The following is a 27,381-nucleotide window of genomic DNA, read 5'->3' as shown; positions in this document are numbered from 1 at the left end:
CCCACCTGATTGACCTGATTCGTTGGAGTCACCGACACAGTGAGAACGCACTGCGATTGGCTGAGATTGATCACATGGTGTCAGAACAAGCTGTCGGAAAAGAAGGATTCCTGCGTCTTCTGTGACCAATGATAGGAGAGAATTGAAATGTACAAGGAAGCAGAACAGGAACAAACAGGAAGTAGTCACTGTGGTAAAAGACTTAAACGTATTTAAGCATTTATTGAGCATAACAGTCTTTCACACCTTCAAACTTTCAGAGTTCAGGAGGACATTTAAATCTACAGCTAAAAGTTGTTGTGAGGTATTGTAAGTACATTCACACTGCTTTTACAGGTGAGAATAATGTGTCTAAACTGTTAAAATGTTGTGTGTTAGTGTTCTACATTTATTTGTGTTGCAATTGTGTCATGCAAGTGTATTTAGTGAGGCTGGAAGCCCTTGGCCAGATCCTCCATGACGCTCATGAATTTCTGATCTTCCAGCTGTGAACTGTGCGTCCAGGCCAAGGGAAGATGAGCCGACACCATCTGCCGATCTAATGCACGTAAAAAAAACACAAAAAGACATAGGGATGTTTAAAACAGGCCATCCGTCCAAACTGATCTGGAGAAAAGATTCCTATTGGCTGAGGAATCAATATACACTACAAAAAAAAAGTCGCTAAATACTTAAAGGATTAGTTCACTTCAGAATTAAAATTTCCTGATAATTTATTCATCCCCATGTCATCCAAGATGTCTTTCTTTCTTCAGTCAAAAAGAAATTAAGGTTTTTGAGGGAAACGTTCCAGGATTTTTCTCCATATAGTGGACTTCACTGGGGTTCAACGGGTTGAAGGTCCAAATTGCAGTTTCAATGCAGCTTCAAAGGGCTCTACATGATCCCAGACGAGGAATAAGAGTCTTATCTAGAGAAACGTCATTTTCTAAAAAAAATAAATAAAAATTATATACTTTTTAACCACAAATGCTCATCTTGCACTGCTCTGTGATGTGCCACGCATTACGTAATCATGTTGGAAAGTTCACGCATGACGTAGTCGGAAGTACCGAGCAAGAGTTTACAAAGTGAACATGCAAAGACTAAGTCAAACGCCCTTTACAAAAAAGGTAAAACAACGATGTTGGTCGATTTTGAAGTTGGAGGAGAAAATGAGATGGAGTTTTTCGCCTACATCAACTTTCCAACATGATTACGTAATGCGTGGCGCATCACAGAGCAGTGCAAGACGCATTTGTGGTTAAAAAGTATATACATTTTTATTTTTTTAGAAAATTACTGATAATTTCGCTAGATAAGACCCTTATTCCTCATCTGGGATCATGTAGAGCTCTTTGAAGCTGCATTGAAACTGACATTTGGACCTTCAACCCGTTGAACCCCAGTGAAGTCCACTATATGGAGAAAAATCCTGTATTTGCCAATTTAAATCCAAACAGCGAATTATTATTATTATTATTATTATTATTATTATTATTTTTTTTTTTTTTTTTTTTTTTTTTTTTGGCTGGGCAGTGTATACATGTATATAGAGAGAAACCGTAGGATTTCAGAATGATTGTGAGGTTGTATATGCCTCTGTAGAAGCCATATGTCTGATTTCTAGCAACTTCCAGTTGAAGAACTACCCATCATCCTGAAGCAAGATGCACCAACCGAGGAAGCTGTCATTACCATGGAAATGCCACAGCAGTGAGTATTTGCAGAAGCTACAGTCGCTAGGTTACTTTATATGGTCATGTATCATAAATAAATAACATACACATGAATTCAAAACTATAATGGTGCACCAATCGGGTTTTGCAATGGTTAATTCTTAAATTAGTAGTATATTCTCTATATCAGTGTCACTGTTTCTGAACTCCCTGAAACGCCTCCATTGTAGTCTTGAGTTTTCTTCCAGGAACAAACACTAACAATATTACTCATTTAAATAATTCCCGCTCAAGGCATATGCAAATTATATGGGCGGGGCCTGGTTGAGTTAGTTAAGAGTGTGTTGAAATTGGTGGTTATGGTAAGGGGCGGGACATTTCCTCAACACACTCAAAGTGGTTGACCAATCACAACACACTGCTCCAGCTGACCAATCAGAGCACATTTTGCTTTTCAGAAGGAGGGGCTTCATAGAGACAGGAACTAAACAGAGCGTTACTGACAGACTGGGAAGAGAGGAGCTGCAACAATGGAAAATATGGAGAAAAATAATGTCTTTTTTGAACATTCAAGCATGAAAACCTGTATTAGTAGAGCCCAAAAAACAAAACCAAGACTTTGTGAAAGGGCATAATATACATGTTTACCCTATCACCTGTAGTGTCTTGCCTTAAAAGACCGAGTAGTACTTGAGTAACTCTGAAGATGTGAGCACCCGCTGTTGTGGTCCATTTAGTTTCCCAGTTCCAAAAGGTCATAAGGCCGCCTTGAGTTCACTCCGGCCGTGTCTGGTACAGAAGCTCCGCCCACTACAGCTGCACTGGAGCTCCGCCAACTTGCTTTTCCCTTTCTTGATCTCTCTCGCTCTTTCCTTCTCCTTTCATCCTCATTCTCTCTTTCACTGTCATTGTCCGGTCTGTCTTTGTATTCTCTTCGTCTTCTCTCTGCTTTTCTTGCTTTCATCAACGTCTTTCATCCATTCTTTGTCTCCTGAAAGGCTCACTTGTTTTATATTGAAACAGATGGATGCCTTATTGGAGGAGATGGAGAATAAGACAGCAGCTCAGTTTCAAAGCCTAGTGCGCTGCCTCATTGCCCACTGCCTACATAGGGATCTAAGCGAGTGATTTAGAACACTCTACACAGGCAGCAATTTTGTGCACCACACGAATAGCATGGAGGAATAAACTCACAATTGATTGAGTTGCAATGCTGCCAAAAAAATAAACTGAACAATTTAATACCTAAAAATATCTATTCGAAAGGTGATTAATCAAATTTAAAATGCAAATTAAAATGTAATTTTATGCTTAGAGTAATTTAGCAACCTGTTAATGCCAAACTACTGCAATCAGTCGAGTCTCCCATGTGTTTCACGTTAGTAGTGCTGTTTGTGTGGCACATGGAGTTGATTTCTGTCGCTTATGAGATTTAATTTGCAGTTAGTAGCATGTAGGCCGCAAGGTGGCTCACAGTCACAACGTTTTGAAAGACAGCCAGTGTGTGTGCTTGTGTGGGTGTGTGTTTGCTCACCCTGAAAAAAATGCCCGCTGGGATTCTTGACAGCCGCCTCGGACACAGCGAGCCACACGACCGTATCGGCCCCTTGCTCCGGTGTCCGCAAACGCTCCTTCATAGAGCTGTGGAAATCAGGCATCGCGTTCGCAATGGCTAAAGAACGAGAGGTGAGAATAAATCCATTAGACATCTTCAAATCAGTCTGAATAAATAAATATTTACATTTATGCATTTAGCAGAAGATTTTATCCAAAGTGACTTACACTTACAATGCATTCAAGTTATACAACATTGTAAATAAAATTTTTTTGTTCACCATCAAGCGTTCAGGTTAAAATGTATAGGTATGATGGAAACCGCATGCTTTAGGTGTTTTATTTATTTTAAACGTTTGACCAAATGTAAATCACATTGACCATTCTTTTTCCCCCACTAAATTCATATGCCTCGTAATTTTTAATCAGAATAACTTCTCAATCTTGCAGCAACATCTCTTCTCTGATGACGTGTTTACTGGTGTGAGAGCAGGACAACCTGTCAATCACATGAGATCCACCAATAGCAAACCACAACCATCCAATCAATTCCCCATGGACAAAATCAAGCCCCGCCCTACATTTGTTCTTGTTCGCGAAGCCATTTCACGTGGATAAATGTCACACTAGGGAGGATTACTGACTATTGAAAAAGACTTGCAACTTCCGTTTCATGCCGACTTTAAATATAAAAATATTCCATGCAGTCTCTTGAAACTGCATCTATAATCATTCATGCACATTTCCTTCATTTAAATTTATGATGATTGCGCATTTGCAATTACTTGGCGTGTCGACCCATCCGGGATGCATCACAGAGAAGTGGATGTTGGGATGAGCTTTAGCAAACTGCTCCGTCATCACAACCTGCTGCCTCTGAAACACAAAGAATCAAGTACATACTGAAGTCACTTCTGATAGAGTCACTACAGCTACTAAATCAGTGAAACAGAAAAGGCATGAATAATTTTTACAGTATGGTTATGCACATTATGGGAGTGAATGAGGCTCAAGATTTTGAAGTCCAAAAAAGTGCATTGATCCATCATAAAAGTAATCTATACGACTCCAGGGGGTTAATAAAGGCCTTCTGAAGCAAAGCAATGGGTTTTTGTAAGAAAAATATCCATATTTACATCTTTATAAAATAAAATAACTAGCTTTCGGCAGACGGCCTACGCAAATCGACTTGCGGCGAAAGAGTAAACTCTGACCTGATGCATGACACAGAGGATAGAGCAAAACAAAACACCGGTCTAAAATGAGAATTTTTAAATAGAAATGAGAGAATTTCTATATAAGAACCACAAGAGGCATCTAAGCTTACGCTACTCCTACATCCTACGTCACACATCGTGTCAGAAGTTACTCTTTTTGTCGTAAGTCAACTTGCGTAGGCCTTCTGCCGGAAGCTAGTTATTTTAGTTATTTAGTTATTTAAAGATTTAAATATAGATACTTGGAAGAGCTAAGATATTTTCTAATATAACTCTGATTGTGTTCATCTGAAAGAAGATCAGTCATATACACCTAGGATGGCTTGAGGGTGAGTACATCATGGGATAATTTTCATTTTTGGGTGAACTATCCCTTTAAGTAAGTAATCAAACAATCAGCTCTATAACATCAATGAGTAAACTAGCAAACGGCATCATAACAAATCAGTATGTGGACACAAGCTTTACTTTTGACTATGTATGTACCTTGTTCTGTGCGTACACCATAGTGCCATCATATCTGCCCCTCTGAGACTGCAGGTTTCCTGTTCGCAGTTTCTGCACTAGCATCCCACCGGATGATACTGTTATCTGAAAGAGAGGAGAGAGACGGTGACCTGTCTGACCTCTGTCTCCCGCTCTCAGTCTCTGGTTTACTCACCACTCGGGGGTCAGGGCTCTTCTCCAGCAGAGGAATGAGGCTCTTGATGAGGATGTACACGGCTGAAAAACACAACACAGAGATCAGATGAAAACAGTCTGGTACGCTGTTAAAGATATTATAAAGTTAGTAGGAAAGGTCTGTTAGTCTGGTTTTGTTTATGTTTGTTTGCTCACTTACCCAGAGAGTTGCTGGCAAAGCTTTTCTCCAGACCCTCACCATTCACCTCCCTCTTAGTCATCATACAGCCGGCATTATTGATCTGTCACAGCAGAAATGCGTTTATTTGAAATAGAAACCTTTTGTAACATAATAAATGCCTTTACTGTCACTTTTGATCAATTTAATGCATCCTTGCTGAATAAAAATCTTACTGACCCCAAACTTGTGACCCTATAGTGTATGTATTTTAAATTAGAGAGATGTGAGATTGCCTCACCAGGACGTTGAGAGTTTTGTACTTTTTCTTAAAAGACTCCGCAAACTCCCACACTTTTTTGGTCTCGGACAGATCCAAAATATGCACATAGATTTCCTGCAACCAGACCAAAAGTCATGCATTTTATAAAAACATCTTGCATTACAAACAGAAATAGAGATGTACATCTGTTTCCAGACAGAGTTTAAATAAATAAGTGGGTCATTTAAATGATTCATGGTAAATTATTTACACGCTATTACATTATTCTTAAAAGGCACGTTGGTGGAAGCTTCTAGCGTTTGATTCTACAGCCTTCTGTGTTACCATCAGCACTTTTAACTACTAAACCACAACCCCAATATCCCAATTGTTCAAATATACTCATACTTTGTTTCCAGAGTCTTTGACGATCTCCGCTCTGGCTTCTTCAGCCTTGTCCTTGTTCCTGCAGACCATGTGGATCGTACCACCTTAAAGAAAAGGAGGGGTCAACAGGTTACACTCCGGCCCCCAAAAAAGTACTTGGACACTAAAAATAACACTTACATATATGTGAATGCCACTGCTTTAGATAAATGCATAAATGCAGATAGATAAAACGCATGTATTTAGATAAATGCAGAGCAAAAACAAACCCAATATTCCAGGTTTTATTATCTAATGCAATGGCATTTGTACATACTGTATGTTTTGCGTGACCAAAATGTTCAAATACTTTCTAGCAACACTGTATTTTCATAGCCATATGGAAAGCAATCTGAAGAACATATGTACACCGCTAGGTTAGTTTATATCTTATACTAATTCAGACACCAGAGGATAATCACTCTACATTTTAGCTACCAACTACTGCTGTTTTTCCCAAACACGCACCTTTCTTGGCGATGGCCATGGCGGTTGCTTTCCCGATCCCGCTGTTCGCTCCAGTGATCATGAAGGATCGGCCTGCCATCGATACCTCCAGGTCTTTCTCAACAAAGTTTTTAGACGCTGACAGAAATGCCCCCCTGAGACACACATTTAATTAGTCTTAAAATGTGACGGGGTTACCAGTGCACCCTTCAAAAACACTGCTAGATTAGTTCAGTTAACTAATTAGTTCACTTTTTGCATGCTTTGAACTATTTGACTTTTTCAAACGGGGCCTATTATGCCTTTTTACAAAGTCTTGATTTTGTTTTTGGGCTCTACTAGAACAGGTTTTCTTGCTTGAATGTTCAAAAAAAATTATTTTTCCCATATTCTCCATTGTTGCAGCTCCTCTCTTCCCAGTCTGTCAGTAACGCTCTGTTTAGTTCCTGTCTCTATGAAGCCCCTCCTTCCAAAAAGCGAAGTGTGCTGTGATTGGTCAGCTGGACCAGTGTGTTATGATTGGTCAAACGCTTGTGAAAAGCCACGCCCCTTACCCTTTCAACCAAGTGAGCCGCACACATCCTGAAAAGTGAAGCCAAAGCATTTCGAAGGCCTCCTGCTTGCTGGCTGCAGTATAGGTCATAAACGCCTCCCTCTCCATGTAATCGAATGGGATGTGAGTCAAGCTAATAAATCCAATTACACTTAACCATAGACTGTAAAAAAAGATGGACGAAGATCCAGAAAAAAGTCAGTTCGCTCAGAGAAGCTGTCAATCTCAGCTGTCAATCATGACATTACACTAACTAAAACCAAACTTATATAAAAAAACAAACACTTGAACTTACATCAGCGTGATAAAAAGTACATAAAATGACAGAATCCATCTTTGGAAAATTGTAATTGTAATTGTAATTTAATTTGTCTCATGTCCCATTAGATTACATGGAGAGGGCGGGGTTTATGACCTATACTGCATCCAGACACCTGGGGGCAATCAAAACGCTTTGGCTTCACTTTTCAGGACTTGTGCGGCACACTTGGGTTGCATCCAAAAGCTTAAAGGCTCCTGAGATATCTTCATCTGATCGATTTATGAAGCCAGCATAGATGCATACTTCACTGCTTTTGATATCCCACAATCCTGTGCTTCCATTTTGTGATCGTTGAGCTAAAAAATAAAAATGGCGTCTGAAAGTTGCAGTTGGTGGTCAGTTTGTGTGTACATGTACGTTTTTGTCCAACTTTCTCCACTTTTTATGTCATTTCTAGTGAGAAAGTACTATTGTAGTACTTAAATATTCACTTAGTCATCACCAAAGCTCATGCTATTTTGCTGTAGATCATTAAACTGTTACTCTGCCTCAGAAATCTGTCCAAAATCAACTTCATGAGGTGCCTTCATGCACAAACGATGCCTGCAAAGTTTTCGGATGCAGCCTTGGTTTCAACACACTACTAACTCAACTCAACCAGGCCTGATGCCTTTATTTTGCATATGCCTTGGGTGGGAATTATTTAAATCAGGAATAAATATTGTGACGTGTTCGTTCCCAGAAGAAGACTACAATCGGGGCATTTCAGGGAGTTCAGAAACAGTGACACTGATATAGAGAATAACTCCCGCTGGAGGAACTTTGGAGCTTTTTCATGCTCAAACAGCAACATTACACACTAAAGAAAGATGAACATGTAAAGCATAATAGGTCCTCTTTAAGATGAAGCACATGGCAATGGAAGAATGTTTTTCTCAACTGTTTGTGTATGATACAAAATTTAGGTTCTGTATTTGTTTGCCACTTAATGTCCTGAAGCGAAACCAGTTGAGAAGCACTGTCCTAATGTGTGGCCTTGCGTCATCGCTTAGCTAATGAGAGCGAACTATCAGTGCATCCTCTGATAGCACCGCTCCTGGTATCAGCAGCGCTTGTGCCCTTGAGCCCATGTCAAAGACTGGCTTTGTCCACGCGTGCCAGGCCAGGCGGAGGGATGAAGAGGAGTGAGGAGGTGCCGGGGGCAAACAAGCTTTTCTCGGTAAATGCGTGCACTGTTAAGGGTGATGTGTGTCCCATTATGGGACGTGAGAGGTCGACCCGGGTAACAATGTATTAGGAGGACAAAACAGAGATGCAGAGGCCACTGAAAGATAAACTATTTCTAATCATGTGTGAAACTGGATTTCATGGACAACGAAAAGCAACGTGTGTCAGTGTGTTTGCCCTGAGCTCGCAGAATGTGTTAAAAATAACATGTTTTGTGTTGTTTTTAACATACAATCAAACCAAAATTTATTCAGACACCTTGAACATTTCATTCATTAATTCAGTTTATTCACTATAGTTTAAAAAAATGGTAATAAAATACGACAAGATCTCAGAGTTAAACTGTATCAGAAAAAAATTATCTTAATTATGTCAGATAGCACTTAAGCAAAACATGGTCAGGTCAAAGTGTCTGAATAATTTTTGGTTCCAAATTTTTATCAGTTTTACTGAATGAAGAATTTTTGGGTATAATATGTCACAGTTTACTTTATTTTGCTATCCTCACTTACATAAATGAACTATAGTGTCCTGCACCCTACTAGTAAAAATATATCAAAAATTATACCTAGTGTCTGAATAATTTTTTGTTTGACTGTATTTGTTGTATATTATATCACCATATTACACTGTCTAAAAAAAATTTTTTCTAGATGTTAGAAATGTATGAAAGTTAATGTTTTAATTACAACATTTACATAATTAAACATGGGAGTAGAAGTCCAAGAAAGCCTGCAGACAAATGCTGGATGTTTTAATCTTAAATGTCCAAATATTTTAATTAATTTAAATTAAAATGTAAGGTTTCTGAGCTTTAGCCTACATATAATCTTTAATCAAACTCCTCCTAATGAGGACAACAGTATAAATACAGAATTCATAATAAAAATTCCATTAAATTCTATAAAATAAACTTGCTATGCCAAGGTAAGAGAGATAAACAGCTGTAGAATGACTGAAATCTGACCTATGCAACATTTAACACTTTAATTATGGATTTCAAATATTATAGTACATTTTATATGAACCTTCATTAAAAAATGTATATTATATATTTACATGTGCATCCATGAAGCATTAGGCCTATGTGTAATTAAGTTTGTTAATGTTGTTATAAAGTGTTTTTGAAGCAGTGCAGCTCTTACTTGGTGAATTCGGTGAGTCCTTTGAGGAACCATGCTGAGTTCCGGTACAGAGACATTCTCACACCCGCGCTGTCGCTCAGGTCGCCCGCCGTGCTCGTGGAGGCTCGCCGGTGCTTTTAACCGGCACCGGGGTCACATGAGTGCACGTAGAGCCCCACGCCACTCACAGAAGGGCCACACTGTCTGCCCTCTACCGGTAATGAACCACATAACACGCTTCAGACTGTCAGACTTCGACCTCTGATGTTTAAAAGCAATTCATTTGTGCACGCTGTGGTTGACAGTTTGATCGATTGAATAGCTGAATGAATAGCTAAGAATATATAAAATCGTCTATTTAAAAAGACAATATCGCAATATTAATAATAATATCAATCGTATTATTAATAATATATAATATAGCTGCAAGAAACCGGCGTTCAGACCTTTGCGCATGCGCTAAAATATATTACGCGTTATTAAACAAGACATGAAAAACACCATTTCCAGCAATTTCAGCTAATTTACCATAGACATTTATAATTTTCACCTTTACAACTGTTATAGCGCCACTTATTACCGGATCTCCATAAGAGTTAACATCTGTTTTGATAATTATTGTCTCAAGTTAACGAACGGTTTGATTGACAGCAGTGGTTCTTGAGGTAATTTTGTTCAGAATGAGGAGACCTGACATATGAAATGAATATAACACCATTTATTATACCTCTAGCCTATATATAGACCTATGATAATAAACACAGGACATTCTCATACACTTAAAATAGCGGCAATAAAACATTTAGTGCCTTGTAATACGTTTATAATGTTTAGATTATATTGTTTTTGTTTGGCTGGGCCACAGGAGGTTAGCAACACATGAAAATCGTTAATTATCAAATCCTATTTTAAAATATCTCAGGAGAATTTACTGTAGTGGAAAGAAGATTGTCCTCGCTACACCTGACCAGGTAAAGCTGCAGGTGTGAACCAGATACAGACGCGCGCACATCTCGGCCACGCCCTCTGCTGGCCGCGCGCGCCTGTGATTGGTGCACACCTGTGCGCGAGCAGAAACACAACAGCACCGGGGCGAGGTGAGAGTGTCCCGGCTGAGCTGCTGCGACGCGCCCTTAACAGCTGGACATGAACCCGTGCAGAAATCCACACAGGGTCGTGTAGGACTTTTGAAGTCTGGCGTCTCAGGATGGTGAGGTCACACGTGTGCTGTGATCATTTATTGTCTTGTTGTCATTGTTGCTGTGATTTTCTTGCATTAACATCACAAACAGATCAAAACTATAAAATAAGAGTCAGAGTGTCAGGCTGCGGTCAGATAGAGCTTTGTGTTTTCCTTCTGTAGAGCTGTTTGTCTGGGATCTGTCCTTATACGCGACCTTTTGTTGTGTTTTACTGCACACAAACACTGTTCTTTTGCTGATAAGAGGGACATTTGTATTTCCTTTTTGTATCGGGAAGACAAAGGTGCATTTGTTGCTTTTATCTCTTTTCTTGGTTAGTAACACCAGTTTGCAGTTTCATGTTCCTAGTGAGAAATGCCTAACTGTGTGTATGTAAACTACACTTCATTTGAGGACGTCGTTAAAGGTGAAATGATTCATACAGAGTATTTTTAGTCTAAAAAAGCAGTTTTGTTTATGTGTGTAGTAATTATTTTTGTTGTATGCATTTGTCAGATGCATTAGTGCAAAGTAAGTGCATTCAAACTTTAGCAATACAGAGTTTCCTGAGAATCGAACCCATGACCTTGGTATTTGTTAGTGTCATGCTCAACCTGCTTTTTATTTATCAGCATCAAGATTTTAGGTTATAAAGATGTATATGAATATTATTTATTATATTGTCATTTATTGAAATTATAAATGAAATATAACTGGTCAACATTTCAGTTTTTCACAATTTTAAATAAACTTTTTGCCTTTTCAAATGGTCCTGCAGTGTGAGAAATTAATTTTTAAATATTCGATTATAAAATCATGAATGCAGCTAGGTTTGATGTGTCGGTAATGACACAGCCAGTTTAATGATTAATATTAAATTATTAAATTTAACATAGCCCATTTCAATTTCCTCTGGAACAAGTAATAGATTAATAAGACCAAAGATTAAACATTTTAAGTACTCAAAATGAATTATATCTCATGTTTAACCACTATAAGAGCCAGCGGCGAATCCCTGAAGCACTGGCCGAGATGAAGCTGTTCTCGGCGGGTACACAAGCACTGAACGGCTCGCATCTCCGAAAACGTCGTAACAAATTGTAAAATAGGTGCTATGATTAAATATGAGTCACATATTTCAGGTCTAAACAAATACATTCTCACCTAAAACACCCTTAAAACTACAGTTCGTGGTACAACAAGTGTAGTATTTGTAAAAAATATGGTGGATTGTTGCAATGCGAGTGACAACGGTCGCGTCCGGTGTAGACACGGTGTTAGTGATGTTTTTTGAAAATCTAAAAATGCAGAAAGTTTTCTGTGATGGGTTAGGGTTAGGGTATAGAATATACAGTTTGTACAGTATAAAAATCATTAGGCCTATGGGATGTCCCCATAAAACATGAAAACCCAGCATGAGTGTGTGTGTGTGTGTGTGTGTGTGTGTGTGTGTTTGGTGTTAACAGGGATGCAGGCTCTTGGCAACAGTCTTAAAATGTCAAACACAGATTCCCACTGGGGTCTCGGTGAGGAGTCTTACGCTCTGTGCTTTTCTATGCTACCGGAAAGGTGTGTGTGTGAGAGAGTGTGTGTGTCAGCACACAATTACCCTAATTATTACTCCTAGTTATACTTTAACTGTGATAGTCCTCCGTTGTTTGACATTCTGATAATGACAAAGCAGGTGGTTCTTCATCTATGTGTGTGTTTTGCTGTATTCAGGTCAATACTTCACGCTGTAGTTTATCACATTTTCAAAAGCAGCTTAATGAAGTTTTCAGACATTTTCCGGAGAAATTAATTTGCATCTCCGCTGTAGATGCGTTTCCTGTTGCTGTTCAGCCGTCAGGGGAAACTGCGGCTGCAGAAATGGTTCACGGCTCTCAGCGATCGTGACAAGAAGAAGATCATAAGAGACGTCACGCAGATGGTGCTGGCGAGACCGCCAAAGGCCTGCAACTTCCTGCAGTGGAGGGATCTGAAGATCGTCTACAGAAGGTCAGAGGTCACCTTCTTATCTTATGTTTTTTCTTCTTCATTACAATGCTTTCTGTAACTCGGCTGCTCTCTCCCATAGAATAATTTAACACAACCTTTGAGCCAAGTTAATGATCAGCCATCAAGCCCTAAAGCATTGTGCTGCGTTTACAGTCAAATAGAGAGTGTGTGTGTACCTTTTTCAGATCTTTGCACATGATTAAAGTATAGTATTTCAGCAGTCTGAAGATACTAACATGAAACATCTAGAGCATTTGACGTGCAGAGCAAACATTTGCACATGATTCATCAGTGTTGTTGCAGTTCTGTACTTCTGCTTTACTACATGAAGGGAACTTTGCATTGTAGAAGTAGACACTGAGAAATAAAGGATGCAAAGAAATAATTTCTTCCCTTTTTGATGTGTATCTGAGTGAAATGGCTTTTCAAACAAGAACAAATGTTGGGCGGGGCTTGATTTTGTCCAATGTGGAATTGATTGGATGGTTGTGGTTTGCTATTGGTGGATCACATGTGATTGACAGGTTGCCCCGCCCTCACGCTAGTAAACGCATCATCAGAGAAGAGATGAGCTGCAAGAGGGAGGGGAAGTTATTTTCATTAAAGATTATGAGGCACATGAATTAAAAAAACAAAACAAAAATTGTCTATTTTGATTTCATGGTGACTTTAAGTTTCATACAAAAGCCTTTACTTGTAAAGGTTCCTTAGAAAACAAACTCAAGAACCATATTCAGCCAAATATTAGGGTTGGGACAATAAATTGTTGCAATAAATCGAGAAATAATTCTGAATCGATTCTGAGATGTTCTGATTGCATCGCAGTTCTCTCTCGAATCGATTCTAAGCTTAGTTTTAACAGCAGATGATGCTCTAGGCTAGTTTTTAACCGCGTAATCAAATGCTCACAAAGAAGAGCGCTCGTGCGTTCGGCTGAGTCTGAGAATGTTCTTGCACCTCAGAATGCTTTTATGACGTGAGATTAATGTAAACAGCCCACTGCAAACACCCTTGTGATTCACTTTAACCTTTTCAAACTTTATGAATGATTATTTTATAGAAGGGATTATTTTGTAGACTGTTTCTAAAGCACGCAGTGCCATCTGCTGTTACAAACTAAGCTCAGAATCGATTCGAAAGAGAATCGCAATGCATTCGGAAAATCTCGGAATCGATCCAGAATCGTTTCTCGATTTATTGCAACGATTTATTGTCCAAGCCCTACCAAATATTGTTCTTGGTAAGAAAAGAACCATAGAAAATTGTGTTTTTAAGAGTGTACTGATCCCAGATCAGCCTATGATTGTGTGTGTGTTGTATGTAAAAACATTTAGTCACCTCTGTGAAACCCAGTGACATTGCAGTCAGTTTGTGTTTTATGCACTCAGAATGGTTACCTTGACCTCTGACCTCTGTCCTGCAGGTATGCGAGTCTGTATTTCTGCTGTGGTTTGGAAGAAGAGGACAATGAGCTGCTCACGCTGGAGCTTCTGCACAGATACGTCGAGCTGCTGGATCAGTACTTTGGCAATGTAAGGTTTAGGGTCATGTACACTACCGTTCAAAGGTTTGGGGTCAGAAATGAATGCTTTTATTTAGCGAGGATGCATTAAATTAATCAAAAGTGATATTAAAATTGATTTCAAAGAATCCTGAAAAAAGATATCATGATTTCCACAAAAATATTAAGCTGAACAACTGTTTTAAACGTTTATAATATTTAGAAAAGGTTTCTTGAGCAGCAAATCATCATTTTAGAATGATTTCTGAAGGATCATGTGACACTGTATTTTTAATCAAATAAATGCAGCTTTGGTGAGGATAAGAGATTTTTAAAAACTTTTTAAAAACTCTCAAAACATTTGAACAGTAGTCTAGGTGGGTTTGTTATGGCATATACAGTATAGTTCAGAGTAATATTACTTCTTGGGAAGTTTTTGTGATGTAATCAAGAGCATGTTGATGTGTTTTCTGAATCTTGAATTTAGGTTTTTGGTGTCTGTATTTATATATGTTTGTGTGTTGCAGGTGTGTGAATTAGACATAATTTTTAACTTTGAGAAGGCTTACTTTATCCTGGATGAGTTTGTCATTGGTGGAGAGGTGCAGGAAACATCCAAAGCATCTGTGGCCAAATCGATGGAGGAGTCAGATTCTCTTCAGGAGGTGAAACACACACACACACACACACACACAGACACTGGTTTCCATGTTTTATGAGGACTTCTATAGGGAAGTTTGATAAGATGACAACCTGCTTGACCTAATAAATTATTACGGATGAGTATCATCATGAATGTATGTATTTAATTCTTACTATGGATAACTAAGAGATATTGTGCTTTGTGTTTATTTTTGACAGACAATGGAGGAGTATATAAACAAACCAACATACTGAAGGAACATCTTCAGATAATCACAGCCATCATCTCAGTCTTCAAAGACACAATAACAAGAACTTCATAAGTTTCCATTCAAAGCCACTACACTGAAACAGCAGCACTTTGCATTATGCAGCATCTCAACTTTTGAGATTGTGAGAATACTATTATTAAATTATAGGGGTTTATAATCAAATGTATCACAATTTTTGGTTATAGACATTCAGAAAGGGAGATATACACTCATGTACACTAGCGTTCAAAATTTTGGGGTCAGTAAGATTTTTTTAAAAGTAATTAATACTTTCATTCAGCAAGGATGCATTAAATTGATCAAAGATGACATTTATAATGTTACAAAAGATTTCTGTTTCAAATAAATGCTGTTCTTTTAAACTTTCTATTCATTATAGAATCCTAAAAATTATATATATAACAAATCATCATATTAGAATGATTTCTGAAGGATCATGTGACACTGAAGACTGGAGTAATGATGCTGAAAATTCAGCTTTGATCACAGGAATAAATTACATTTCAAAATATCCTCAAACATTAAACAGTTATTTTAGTGCAGTACAACAGTTTCTGTAATAATATTATGGTTTTTACTGTATTTTTGACCAAATAAATGCAGCCTTGAGGAGCAGAAGAGACTTTAAAAACATTAAAAAATCTTAACCGACCCCATACCTTTTAACCTTTTGACTACGCTGTGACATTAACCCTCAGGTTTCTTCTTACTGTGAGATAAATTTGTATTTTTCTTTGCTGGCTGACAATCAATAACTCTGAGACAGATCTTAGATTGTCTTGTTTTGAACTAAAACTGAAAGGAACAAATGTTTATGTTTCATCTGAAAAAAAAAAAAAAATTACTTTTTGTGAGGACTGCCCAAGCTATTGAACCAAATATGTAATTTTTTTTTTTTTTTTTAAATAAATATCAAAATGCTTTTTAATAGCAATTTTTGGTTTTTTGAGAATGTGTGAATTGTAGTAGTATAAATAAAGAAGGGATGTCATGGTGAGGAAATTTTCACATGCTATAAAAATTTGCGACAACACCGCTTTTAAATGCATGCTCGCTTTTTACTTTCGCTTTCAAACTCGTGGTCACGCGTACTCTTTGTCTAGGGAGCAGCGGTACTGAACGCACAATTTTACAAGATATTTGTCAATGACTCTCGGGATCTGTTGCGCACCAAATCTTCTGCCATTGTCTTGTCAGTCATCAATGGAAGCTTGTTTCTGCCACTGAATAAAAAATAAAAAGGTAATTGCAACTTTTATCTCACAATTCTGACTTTTTTTCTCGTAATTGCGAGTTATAAAGTCAGGATTGTGAGATATAAACTCGCAAAAAGACTTTTTTTTCTCCTCAGAATTTGACTTTTTAACTCGCAATTGTGAGTTTATATCTCACAATTCTGAGAAAAAAATTCAGAATTGCGAGAAAAAAAGTAAGAATTATGAGTTTATATCCCGCAATTCCGAGTTTAAATCACAATTCTGACATAACTCGCAATTGCAAGTTTATACCTCGCAATTCTGAGAAAAAAAGTCAGAATTGCAAGAAAAAAAGTCAGAATTGCAAGAAAAAAAGTCAGAATTGCAAGAAAAAAGTCAGAATTCAGAGTTTATATCCTGCAATTCTGACATTATAACTTGCAATTTTTTATATCTCGCAAGATGTAAACTCTCAATTGCAAGAAAAAAGTCAGAATTAGGACTTTATATCCCTCAATTCTGACTTTATAACTCGCAATTGCGATTTTATAGCTTGCAATTCTGAGAAATAAAGTCAGAATTGAGAAATTCATACTCACAATTGCAAGAAAAAAAAGTCAGAATTGCAAGAAAAAAGTCGGAATCTTACTGTTTATATCCCACAATTCTGAGGTATAACACAATTGTGAGTTTAAATTGCAATTCTGACATAATTCGAAATTGCGAGTTTATACCTCGCAATTCTGAGGTATAAACTTGCAATTGCGAGAAGAAAGTCAGAATTGCAAGAAAAAAAGTCAGAATTACGAGTTTATATCCTACAATTCTGACATTATAACTCGCAATTGTTTATACTTCACAATTTTGACTTGCTGAAGTCAGAATTGCGAGATGTAAACTCTCAATTGCGAGAAAAAAGTCAGAATTATGAGATATAAAGTCACAATTAAATTTTAAATTGTATTATTCCGTGGCGGAAACAAGCTCTCTCCTTACTCTTGTCACATGATAAATGAAATCTGACTCCCAACCGCAGCTCATGCTGTATATGGAGCAGTTTATTACTGTAGCGTCCGTCATCCAACTGAACTAAATGGTTTTTACTTCAATAAATCTTGCATGTATGCTGAAACAAAACCTCTAAATGAGTTTTGATTTAAAACAATATTAACAAAGATTTCATGTCATGCAAAGGTTGCCAAGGTTGCTCGGCAGTGTGAGAAACATTACACAAACAGAGGACCGTGGTGTGAACAAATGCTTTATTTACCTCTGCCACATCACACATGACCTCATCACACGCACAAGATAGGCTACTGACCGACTGAAAACACAGCGTCTTTAAGAGGGAGAAAAACTGTGTGTGTTCATATGTTGAAGAGGTAAAGCCGGTGACTTTTTACATTGTTCCAGTCACTAACTAAGAAACAAGTTAATCGGGTTTACTAAAATACTCTTTATTTTGCACTATACAGAACACAAAATGAGAAAAGCTGGAGCACTACATTGACTAAACGCAGTTGGGGAATATATTTGTTTCAAAATACTTTATTATATTGACAATTCAAACAATGAATGTAATCTACACATCTACATTTCAGGGACTGTTTTTCCCTCAGAGTCTGTTTCATCGGTGTTGTCGCTCTCTGGTTCCAGATACCTCAGGATTTGCAGCATTGTGTTGTTATCTAATCCCATGGCCGTGTCCTCGTGCTCCGCGGTTCTTTTTTCTGGCGTGCTTTTATCTAAGTAGTCCTGGACGGCACGTTCGAGATTACCATATACGCGTTGATCCTCGTCACGCATGGGCGTCGGACGCCTCTGTCCCTGTGAGAGCATTTCCGAAGCCAAGTAATTGGCCAGTTCGTCTTCCTCGCCAGCGGTGTTGTCATAATCATCCTTGCTGGTTTCCCTCTCATAATAACGTGATGTGTTTGGTTGCGTCGGCCGTTTGTCGTTCTGCTGCACTGCATTTACCAGCTCAAGGATGCTCAGTATGTCCTGGGCGACTCTGTTGCCCTCCGATGTCTCGGAAGGCCGCCGGTGAGGTGCTGCAGCGAAAGCCTTGTGAGCGGTTGCGTAGGGTGTATGCGACTGTGCCGGGATTCCGAGTAGATTCTTCCGCCTCTCGTTTTGAAGAAGCTCAAGGACTTCCTCTGGTGGGATCCGAAGCTTCTGTGAGATTTTGATTATCTGGGACAAAGACTCGGGGAATGTGTTGTGCATAGGCTTAATTTCCCTCTCCTCCTCGTACTCCTCCTCATCCTCATCATCTTCGTCTTCATCCACATCTTTTTTCTCCACCTCTCGGTCGCTTTCTTGCTCGCTCTTGCTGGCCTCTTGTCTTTTCTGCTGCTCCTGCTCTTTCTTTTTAAGGACTTGCAGAAGATAGTAGTCCATAAGCTTTGCGATGTCCTCAGGCTCCTCCTCTTTTCCTGTCTGGAACCAATTGGATTGGTTGGATCTTTTGACATCATCCTCCTCCTCCTCCTCCTCCTCCTCCTGGTCATCATCCTCAAGGTCACGATCAAAACCATGCCTCTCTCTTTCTTCTTCTTCGGTCTCTATTTGCTCCTCCAGAGGTGCCCATTCATCTGTTCCCATGATGTCCTCCAAGACCATCTTCCTCTGCCCGTACAAGTCGTTATCCTCATCCTCATCATCTTCTTCAACATCATCCCGTTTGCTCTTAGCCTTAGTTGTGGAGATTCCACTCAGTTCCTCAAACACAGACTGAAGGGTCGCCAGTTTCTGGGGTGTGTACTGTTCTTCCGCATTCTCGTTGGTCCGTTTGAGCGGCTGTTCCTGATCCTCCTCATCCTCAAACATAAGTGGATACTGCCTGTGTCGTCTCCGGCTATCTGGATCGGCCCATGAGGTCCTCCCATAGTTCTCAGAAGACGTTTCCACCTCTAATTGTTGTTTTGGTCTTGGGAAGGGGTGGATGGCATATCGAGGTTGAGTTGCAATGACCTTCTGAGGCATTTTCTGAGGGATGGCGTATCGAGGTTGAGTTGCAGTGACCTTCTGGGGCACCATGTGTTCCTCAGTCTGTTGTAGTGTCTTAAGCACGGCTTGAAGCAACTCTTGAGTGTTGTCCCTCTCCTCCTCTCTCTCCTCCATGCCTCTATCCATCCGGCCAGGAGCTGCCAGTTGTAGCATTGAACGGATGCTCTCCATGTCGTCCTCTTCTTGATCCGGCTGACGCTCGTCGGAAAGGGGATCGGATGGGGTTCTCTGGCTGAGGCTTTGGATGTAGCGTAGAGCTCTGAGCATCTCAGCACTCGGAGGAGGACGGATCTGGGATGCAGGTCCGTAAGAGACGGGTTCAGTTCCACTCAGGCGATGCTCTCTTAGTGTGGCCCCTTGAACTCCGAAAACAAGAGAAAGGAAAAGGGGCAGAAGTAGGAGCGAGGGGAGGACGAACACCCCTGTTGCACAGCATCTAGATGATGACGACATGATTTACCTGAGAGCGGGAGGGAGGGAAAGATGAGAGATGGTGAGTCAGACAGTTTTTCATGGAAAAAAAAAAGATGCAAATGCTGGCCCTCGGGCAGGACCCTTTCAAAAGGTACTAAAATGTACCATTTAGGTACTAATATGTACCTTTAAGGTAATAATATGGACCCTTTAAGGGTCAATAAGGTACAAAGTTGTACATTTTGAAAAGGTACCACCCCAGTGACTGCTTTTGTATTTTTTTCTGAGTGTACAGCACATGTACAAACACAGATACGTTTGCAATTTCATGCACGTTAATTGTTCATGTCATTGCAAACCTCAATACAATGAAAGTCAATATTGTTTACTTTCAATGTACAGACAAAATCAGTTCTTTTGTGTCTCACAGAGGAAAGAAAGAAAGTCATACAGGTTTGTAATGACATGAGGGTGAGTAAACAATGACACAATATTTAATTAACTATTCCTTTATCTTGTAACAAAGATCTACCATTGATGAGTTATTGCAGTCTTGTTTACAATGCCTAATAGACCATCACAGTCTAGGTCTCGCTCTGTTTGTATTTCTCTCGATGACATCTGTTGAAAGCCTGTTGATGAGTGTTTGCGGAGCACTCAGAGAGCGCGCGCGCACCCTGCGCTGAAAATCTCATTAGTTTCTAAATTGCTGCCGCGACTAAATGAGTCATACCCCGTTGCTACGGGAGACCGCGCGAGGATCCGCACTGCTGTTGAACCGCAAAGTGCCGTCAAACGGAGAGGAGGAGAGAGCCCGGAGCACGGCATCCTGATTGCTTCAATCTTTTTTACTTGCATGTTTATACTTGCTTTTAAGTGGAAATATAGTATGTAGAACTATATGTTTTCCGTCAGGTTTGCTTCTAAATGTTCGTTGTCGAATTAAAATGAACATAAGAAAGCTTTTAAATAACAATAAGCACGCAATAAGCTAATTTTGTTAAACTTTGTTGAATTCCCTTTGTTAAACTTTCGTGCTGTTTATGAACGCGTCTTGTTGGAACGCGCCTTGACGCGTCTCACGGTTGCGCGCAGCAGGTTGCTGATATAACGAAAAAAGTCTATACGCGTTTCCAAAGAGACTAAATAGACATAACAGTGATGTATTCGGTTCAAAAGAACACACAAATGAGTGTTTAAAGGCAAAAGCCCTCTTACCTTTGCTTTTGCTCTGTTTTAACGGGGAGTCGTGAGTACGTTGCGCATCTCTCTCGCGCTCTCGGTGTGTTTATGGCTGAGCACGAGCACGGAATATCTCTCTCGTCAGCACCGCGGACAGCTCCGCCCGTTATAAGAGACGCCACCTGATTCGTGCGTCACTGAAACAACATACGCAAAACCGGCCACACACACATACGCGCGTGCACACACACACAAGCACACGCACTCCAGGCAATTCAAGAATATTTATTTAACAGACAAACTCAAAATTAATGGTTTTATGCACAACCTTGAATTCTTCTCATTCATTTTGGTTGTTTTTACATCAAGATGGGTGATCCCTTACAAAAATTCTCTCTAAAAAATGCTGGGTTAAAAACAACCTAAGTTGGGTTAAATATGGACAATCCCAGCATTTGGGTTGTTTTACACCCAGCGGTTGGGTTAAATGTTTGCCCAGCCTGCTGGGCAGTTTTATTTAACTCAACTATTGATTGAAAATTACTATATGGCTTGCTTAAAATGAACCCAAAGTATGTTGGAAATTAAAAATCAGACACATAATTAGGTGAACATTTATTAATAAGCAATTTAATAAATGTTTATTATTTAATTATTGTATATTAAACTTATTAATAAATGTTATTCTATTAAACATATTAATAAATGTTAATTTCCAACCTATTTTGGGTTCATTTTAAGTGAGCAATATAGTAATTTTTAAACAATAGTTGAGTTAAATAAAACTACTCAGCAGATTGGGTCAAACATTTAACCCAACTGCTGGGTTTGTCAATTTTTTAACCCAACTTGGGTTATTTTTAACCCAGCATTTTTTAAAGTGTTCCACTATTTTCCCCATCATCATCCTCATTAGTAATTAATTTAACATGGTAATTGCAATTAACTTATGACTGTTGTAACATTGGTTTCACTTTGATTTTATTAAAAAAATTAGCTATTAAACTTGAATATATAGCATGAATATATTTTGGTGCAAACTATGATTACCATGGTAATGGTTTGCAAAGAAGCACGTGAGCACCTAACAACCTCTCTGATTAGAGGTTTCATTGAAGTGAACCCTCTCATTATGACCTCCTCTTATCATGTGAAGTGGATGCTCTCGAGTTTAATTGTGATATTATGAATAGCCGATTATTTAAGAGCGATGGTACTTTGCTTTCTAGAATGATCTCTTTAGCTCATCTTTTATTTGATCACAGGGAACACAGTAGCTGCTTTTGTGCCAAAAAAGCTATTTAATCCTTTTAAGCATATTGAAAATGAGCTATACCATAAACCAAATGCATCTTTTTCTATCTCTCTCACATGCACACAGACATCTGTTGTTGTTGTGTGTCAGAACTGGGTGGCTTCTGGTCATGTTGATTTGACTTCATCTGTAAAGCGTCTGTCGAAGGATGAGTCACCAGCGGAGAGCCGCAGAGGAGGGGAGAGGGATGAGATGTGTGAGACAGGGAGAGTAAGACAGGAGTGGAGTTGGTGTCTGACTGCGTGTGTTTTGATGGGAAGTGACGTGCGTCTGGGACGGGGTTGGCCGTTGGCTCTGGTTCTGTGTGGCTGGCAGCTCATTTTCTGAAGTGAGCGTGTGTTTGGCAGTGTGTCAAGAGTCGGTAGGAGGGAGACTCTTTCATTCAGAAATCCACTCTGCTGCTGTGGGTGGCCGACTACCATTCATAGTCTGATTCAAGACCTCTTGAATTAGACTGTACACACAGAGAGAGTTCAGCATGATGATACTGATTGTGCCACAACTACAATCAAGCATTTATTTTCATCTTTTTTTATTGCATCGAGTCTCACCTCAACTTGTCTTCTGTTACATACAGGAGCAATAATACAGTTCCTCTGTATGTGTCTGAAGCTCGGAGCTGTTCAGATGTGTGTGTGTGTGTGTGTGTGTGTGCAGGTGCACCATTGTTGTTACTGCACCTTTATTTTCATCTGTCCTGCACATTATGGCTTCAGTAAACAATTCATATAGACATTCTGTGTGTGTGTGTGTGTGTGTGTGCTCCATTTACCTTTTTTGTTATGTAAGTGTGTTTATGGGCTGTAAACAGTTTATTCTCCTCTGGCTGATTCTGAATACAGCATGACGGATGCATTGAATATTTTAGAGGACAAATCATATTGACAGAGGATGGAAGAGAAACACAGAGCAGCACACAAACACATCTGCATATGTGTGGTTTGAGGCGGCCTCGAGCTGGAGTGTTGCTTTATATTCATCTGCTTACTACGTGGAAGTTCAGAAATAAACAGTAAAGTGTCTATGGTGAAATTTGTCTTGCAAAACAAATTTTTAAAGAGGCCATATTATGCCCTTTTACAAAGCCTTGATTTTGTTTTTAAGCTCTACTAGACTAGGTTTTCATGCTTGAATGTTCAAAAAACACATTATTTTCCTCATTTGTCGTTGTTGCAGCTCCTCTCTTCCCAGTCTGTCAGTAACTCTCTGTTTAGTTCCTGTCTCTATGAAGCCCCCCCTTCTGAAAAGCACACTGCGCTCTGATTGGTCGACTGGAACAGTTTGTTGTGATTGGTCAACTGCTTTGAGTGTGTTTGGGAAATATCCCGCCCCTTACCATAACCGCAAGTTTCAACACACTAATAACTAACTCAACCAGGCTCCGCCTCTTTATTTTGCGTATGCCTTGGGCGGGAATTATTTAAATGAGGAATATTGTGACGTGTTCGTTCCCGGAAGAAAACTCAATGGAGGCGTTTCAGTGAGTTCAGAAACACTGACACTGATATAGAGAATAACTCCTGCTGGAGGGACTTTGCAGAGCTTTTTCATGCTCAAACAGCAACATTACACACTAAAGAAAGATGAACATGGAAAAAAGCATAATAGGTCCCCTTTAATGTTTTGTTAAGTAGACGAGTACAAGCAGATCTCACAATGGAAACATTTTCATGTAATTTTCTTGAGCCCCACCAAAATGTTATAGCTGCTATTTTTTGCTAGTTTCAGAGGATTGCATAAAGCCTTGGTTATCTAGGGATGTTTTCCATTGTTTGAAAGATGCACAATATGCAAGTAGATTGTAACTTTGGTACAAATTGCATTAGTTTGCTTGATGCTAACATACATAATGCAGCATGCACTTAAGCAAAAGCTTGATACAATGCAACAAAATAAAATAAAAGGTAACAGGCAGATAAATTGACACCAACATTAGCGTAATGACAGCTGATGTTTTCTTAAATCAAATAAAAAGACATCCAAAGACAACCAAAGCTTCATGGCATCCTGCAAAAAGGTTAAATTGCCCACTGAGATGCACAGAAAAAAACCCTCCAGAGATGTAAAGTACATTAAAAGAATGGAGCATCCTGTTGATTGCTGTTGATTACCACAGAAAATTGCCAACTAATCACACAAAATTGCGTTTACAGTAATGCTCTGGAAATTGCATGGATGAGGGAAAGCTTTGTTTAGAAATAAATGTTAAATACACACTGTTTTGAAAGTATTGCCACAAGACTGATGTTGTCTTAAAGCGTTAGTCCACCCAAAAATGAGCATTCTGTCATCTTTCATAAAGAGATTTTAAAAATAATCCATATGAATTGAGCGGTTTAGTCCAAATTTTCTGAAGAGACACAATCGCTTTATATGATGAGCAGATTTAATTTAGGCATTTATTCACATATAAACATTGATCAGCAAAAATAAACAGAAAAACAAACCTCATTGGTTCTTGCAGAAGCTCAAACGTGCTGCGTAACACGAGAATGAATCACATTGGTTCTTGCAGAAGCTCAAATGTGCTGCTTTACACAAGAATGAACCCCATTGGTTCTTGCAGAAGCTCAAACGTGCTGCGTAACACACGAGAATGAATCTCATTGGTTCTTGCAGAAGCTCAAATGTGCTGCGTAACACGAGAATGAACCACATTGGTTCTTGCAGAAGCTCAAATGTGCTACATAACACAAGTATTAACCTCACTGGTTCTTGCAGAAGCTCAAATGTGCTTCTTTACACGAGAATGAACCTCATTGGTTCTTGCAGAAGCTCAAATGTGCTTCTTTACACAAGAATTAACCTCACTGGTTCTTGCTGAAGCTCAAATGTGCTGCATAACACGAGAATGAACCTCATTGGTTCTTGCAGAAGCTCAAACGTGCTGCGTAACACAAGAATTAACCTCACTGGTTCTTGCTGAAGCTCAAACGTGCTGCGTAACACCAGAATGAACCTCACTGGTTCTTGCAGAAGCTCAAACGTGCTGCGTAACACAAGTATGAACCTCATTGGTTCTTGCAGAAGCTCAAATGTGCTGCATAACACGAGAATGAACCTCATTGGTTCTTGCAGAAGCTCAAATGTGCTGCGTAACACGAGAATGAATCACATTGGTTCTTGCAGAAGCTCAAATGTGCTACATAACACAAGTATTAACCTCACTGGTTCTTGCAGAAGCTCAAATGTGCTTCTTTACACGAGAATGAACCTCATTGGTTCTTGCAGAAGCTCAAATGTGCTTCTTTACACAAGAATTAACCTCACTGGTTCTTGCTGAAGCTCAAATGTGCTGCATAACACGAGAATGAACCTCATTGGTTCTTGCAGAAGCTCAAACGTGCTGCGTAACACAAGAATTAACCTCACTGGTTCTTGCTGAAGCTCAAACGTGCTGCGTAACACCAGAATGAACCTCACTGGTTCTTGCAGAAGCTCAAACGTGCTGCGTAACACGAGAATGAACCTCACTGGTTCTTGCAGAAGCTCAAACGTGCTGCGTAACACAAGAATTAACCTCACTGGTTCTTGCTGAAGCTCAAACGTGCTGCGTAACACCAGAATGAACCTCACTGGTTCTTGCAGAAGCTCAAACGTGCTGCGTAACACAAGTATGAACCTCATTGGTTCTTGCAGAAGCTCAAACGTGCTGCGTAACACGAGAATGAACCTCACTGGTTCTTGCAGAAGCTCAAACGCACTGCGTAACACAAGTATGAACCTCATTGGTTTTCGCACTTCAAGCAAACATGCTTGAGCTTCAGTTTACTATATCTGATGTGTGCGTTGATGAACGTTTATATGTGAATAAAAGCAACTAAATTCAATCTGTTCATCATATAAAGCGATCGTGTCTCTTGAGAAAATTTGGACTAAAACGCTCAATTCATATGGATTAGTTTTACGACCTCTTTATGAACTTTTTGAAGCATCAAAGTGGAAGTTGCATGGACTGTCAATGGAGGGACAGACATCTCTCAGATTTCATTAAAAATATCTTCGCTTGTGTTCTGAAGATGAATGAAAGTCTTATGGGTTTGGAACAACATGAGGGTGAGTAAATGATGACTGAATTTTTATTTTTGGGTGCACTATCACTTTAAGGCTCAAAAAACATGCAGTACTCTCAATAAGCTGAAATTAGGCTAAACCGCTTTTAAAATGGAACTGCCAAAGCAATGCATCAAACCATATTGTTCCCACACTGTTGCACATTTTCCACATCTACAAGCCACTTACACAGATACAAACTCACGCTCACTGTCTGTTGTTGTTTAATCCTGTTAGTTGTTTTCTCTGAAGGTTTCTTCACAGGAGATCACACACTTGTGCATGTGCAACCTTTCAGCGGCGACACATCTCAGCATGACATGTCTTCTCGTGTTTATTTCCCTGTGTAGTGCTTGCGGTAGGAAAATAAACACATTTAAATAGACAAAACACAAAGCTCATAGCATGAAATATCACAGGAACACCCTACAATTAATGTCAGGTATTTACAGTTTATGTTCTCATGAAACAATGTGAGGCATCATTCATATCATTTGTGCAGTGACAAACAGAGAGATTGAGAACATGATAAACTGGTAAGATTTTGTTTTTGTGTATATTTGAGGGAGATTATGTTTGTTTATCTGTCATACATCACTCCTTTCTAGCTGTCTGTTTTCCCATGGCCCCCAGCGCTGAATGTTCTCCTAATTTTCACTGAATCCTCAGTTGTATCTGGGCATCAAACCGTGCCTCCCACACTGAGACACACACAAAACATTTCCGCTCTATCAGAGCGAACGGTGTTGTGCGCCTATGAAAGAGATGCCAAAAAAGTTGCTATTTTCTATTGGGTAAAATTGTGTATTTACAGTTGTGCTCATAAGTTTGTGCAAAAGTGTAAATTACATTTTGTTTTTCAGCCGTTGATTATGCATTGACATTAATATTTAGATGTATTCCACACAACAAACTACCAACATTTTCACAAATGTTCCTGTTCATAGGCTGTAAGTTGACACACCCTTTCTTCTTCATGTTTGCCTCCTTATAGCATCAGTGACTGTTTGCAGCTTTTTGTTTTATGTATGATATCCAAAACCGAGTGTGTGATCTTATGAACAGGATAACGTGTGCAATTCAAGTTAT

At 39.1% G+C, this 27,381-nt stretch overlaps 3 protein-coding genes across 3 annotated transcripts; 1 reads left to right on the top strand and 2 right to left on the bottom strand.

Annotated features, from left to right (window-relative positions):
- Positions 1–189: 189 nt before the first annotated feature.
- Positions 190–9,710, bottom strand: dhrs12la (dehydrogenase/reductase 12-like a). The gene is made up of 10 exons (XM_051861924.1): positions 9,551–9,710; positions 6,385–6,518; positions 5,899–5,981; positions 5,530–5,625; positions 5,271–5,352; positions 5,091–5,152; positions 4,916–5,020; positions 3,998–4,088; positions 3,193–3,330; positions 190–538 (listed from the first exon to the last, which is right to left on the bottom strand). The coding sequence occupies exons 1-10, from the start codon at positions 9,604–9,606 to the stop codon at positions 423–425; spliced, it is 963 nt and encodes a 320-aa protein (XP_051717884.1). The 5' UTR covers positions 9,607–9,710; the 3' UTR covers positions 190–422.
- An 854-nt stretch (positions 9,711–10,564) lies between these two features.
- ap1s3a (adaptor related protein complex 1 subunit sigma 3a) lies at positions 10,565–16,902 on the top strand. Its single transcript, XM_051863630.1, has 5 exons — positions 10,565–10,739; positions 12,530–12,708; positions 14,132–14,240; positions 14,737–14,874; positions 15,071–16,902. The coding sequence occupies exons 1-5, from the start codon at positions 10,737–10,739 to the stop codon at positions 15,104–15,106; spliced, it is 465 nt and encodes a 154-aa protein (XP_051719590.1). The 5' UTR covers positions 10,565–10,736; the 3' UTR covers positions 15,107–16,902.
- A 662-nt stretch (positions 16,903–17,564) lies between these two features.
- Positions 17,565–21,126, bottom strand: scg2a (secretogranin II a). The gene is made up of 2 exons (XM_051863629.1): positions 20,961–21,126; positions 17,565–19,788 (listed from the first exon to the last, which is right to left on the bottom strand). The coding sequence occupies exon 2, from the start codon at positions 19,779–19,781 to the stop codon at positions 17,910–17,912; it is 1,872 nt and encodes a 623-aa protein (XP_051719589.1). The 5' UTR covers positions 19,782–19,788; positions 20,961–21,126; the 3' UTR covers positions 17,565–17,909.
- Positions 21,127–27,381: the final 6,255 nt, after the last annotated feature.

The sequence above is a fragment of the Ctenopharyngodon idella genome, chromosome 15 (assembly GCF_019924925.1).
Source record: "Ctenopharyngodon idella isolate HZGC_01 chromosome 15, HZGC01, whole genome shotgun sequence".
NCBI classification, from domain to species: Eukaryota; Metazoa; Chordata; class Actinopteri; order Cypriniformes; family Xenocyprididae; genus Ctenopharyngodon; species Ctenopharyngodon idella.
This window is presented reverse-complemented; position numbering and strand designations above follow the sequence as displayed.

Excerpts from the sequence above, each read along its gene's own strand:
- dhrs12la (XM_051861924.1), bottom strand. The coding sequence starts at position 9,606 with ATGTCTCTGTACCGGAACTCAGCATGGTTCCTCAAAGGACTCACCGAA. Across the intron at positions 5,626-5,898 it reads TCAAAGACTCTGGAAACAAA|GAAATCTATGTGCATATTTT; the intron begins GTATGAGTATAT and ends GTCTGGTTGCAG. Across the intron at positions 5,021-5,090 it reads AGAGCCCTGACCCCCGAGTG|ATAACAGTATCATCCGGTGG; the intron begins GTGAGTAAACCA and ends CCTCTCTTTCAG.
- ap1s3a (XM_051863630.1), top strand. Across the intron at positions 14,241-14,736 it reads TGGATCAGTACTTTGGCAAT|GTGTGTGAATTAGACATAAT; the intron begins GTAAGGTTTAGG and ends TGTGTGTTGCAG. Across the intron at positions 14,875-15,070 it reads AGTCAGATTCTCTTCAGGAG|ACAATGGAGGAGTATATAAA; the intron begins GTGAAACACACA and ends TATTTTTGACAG.
- scg2a (XM_051863629.1), bottom strand. The coding sequence starts at position 19,781 with ATGTCGTCATCATCTAGATGCTGTGCAACAGGGGTGTTCGTCCTCCCC.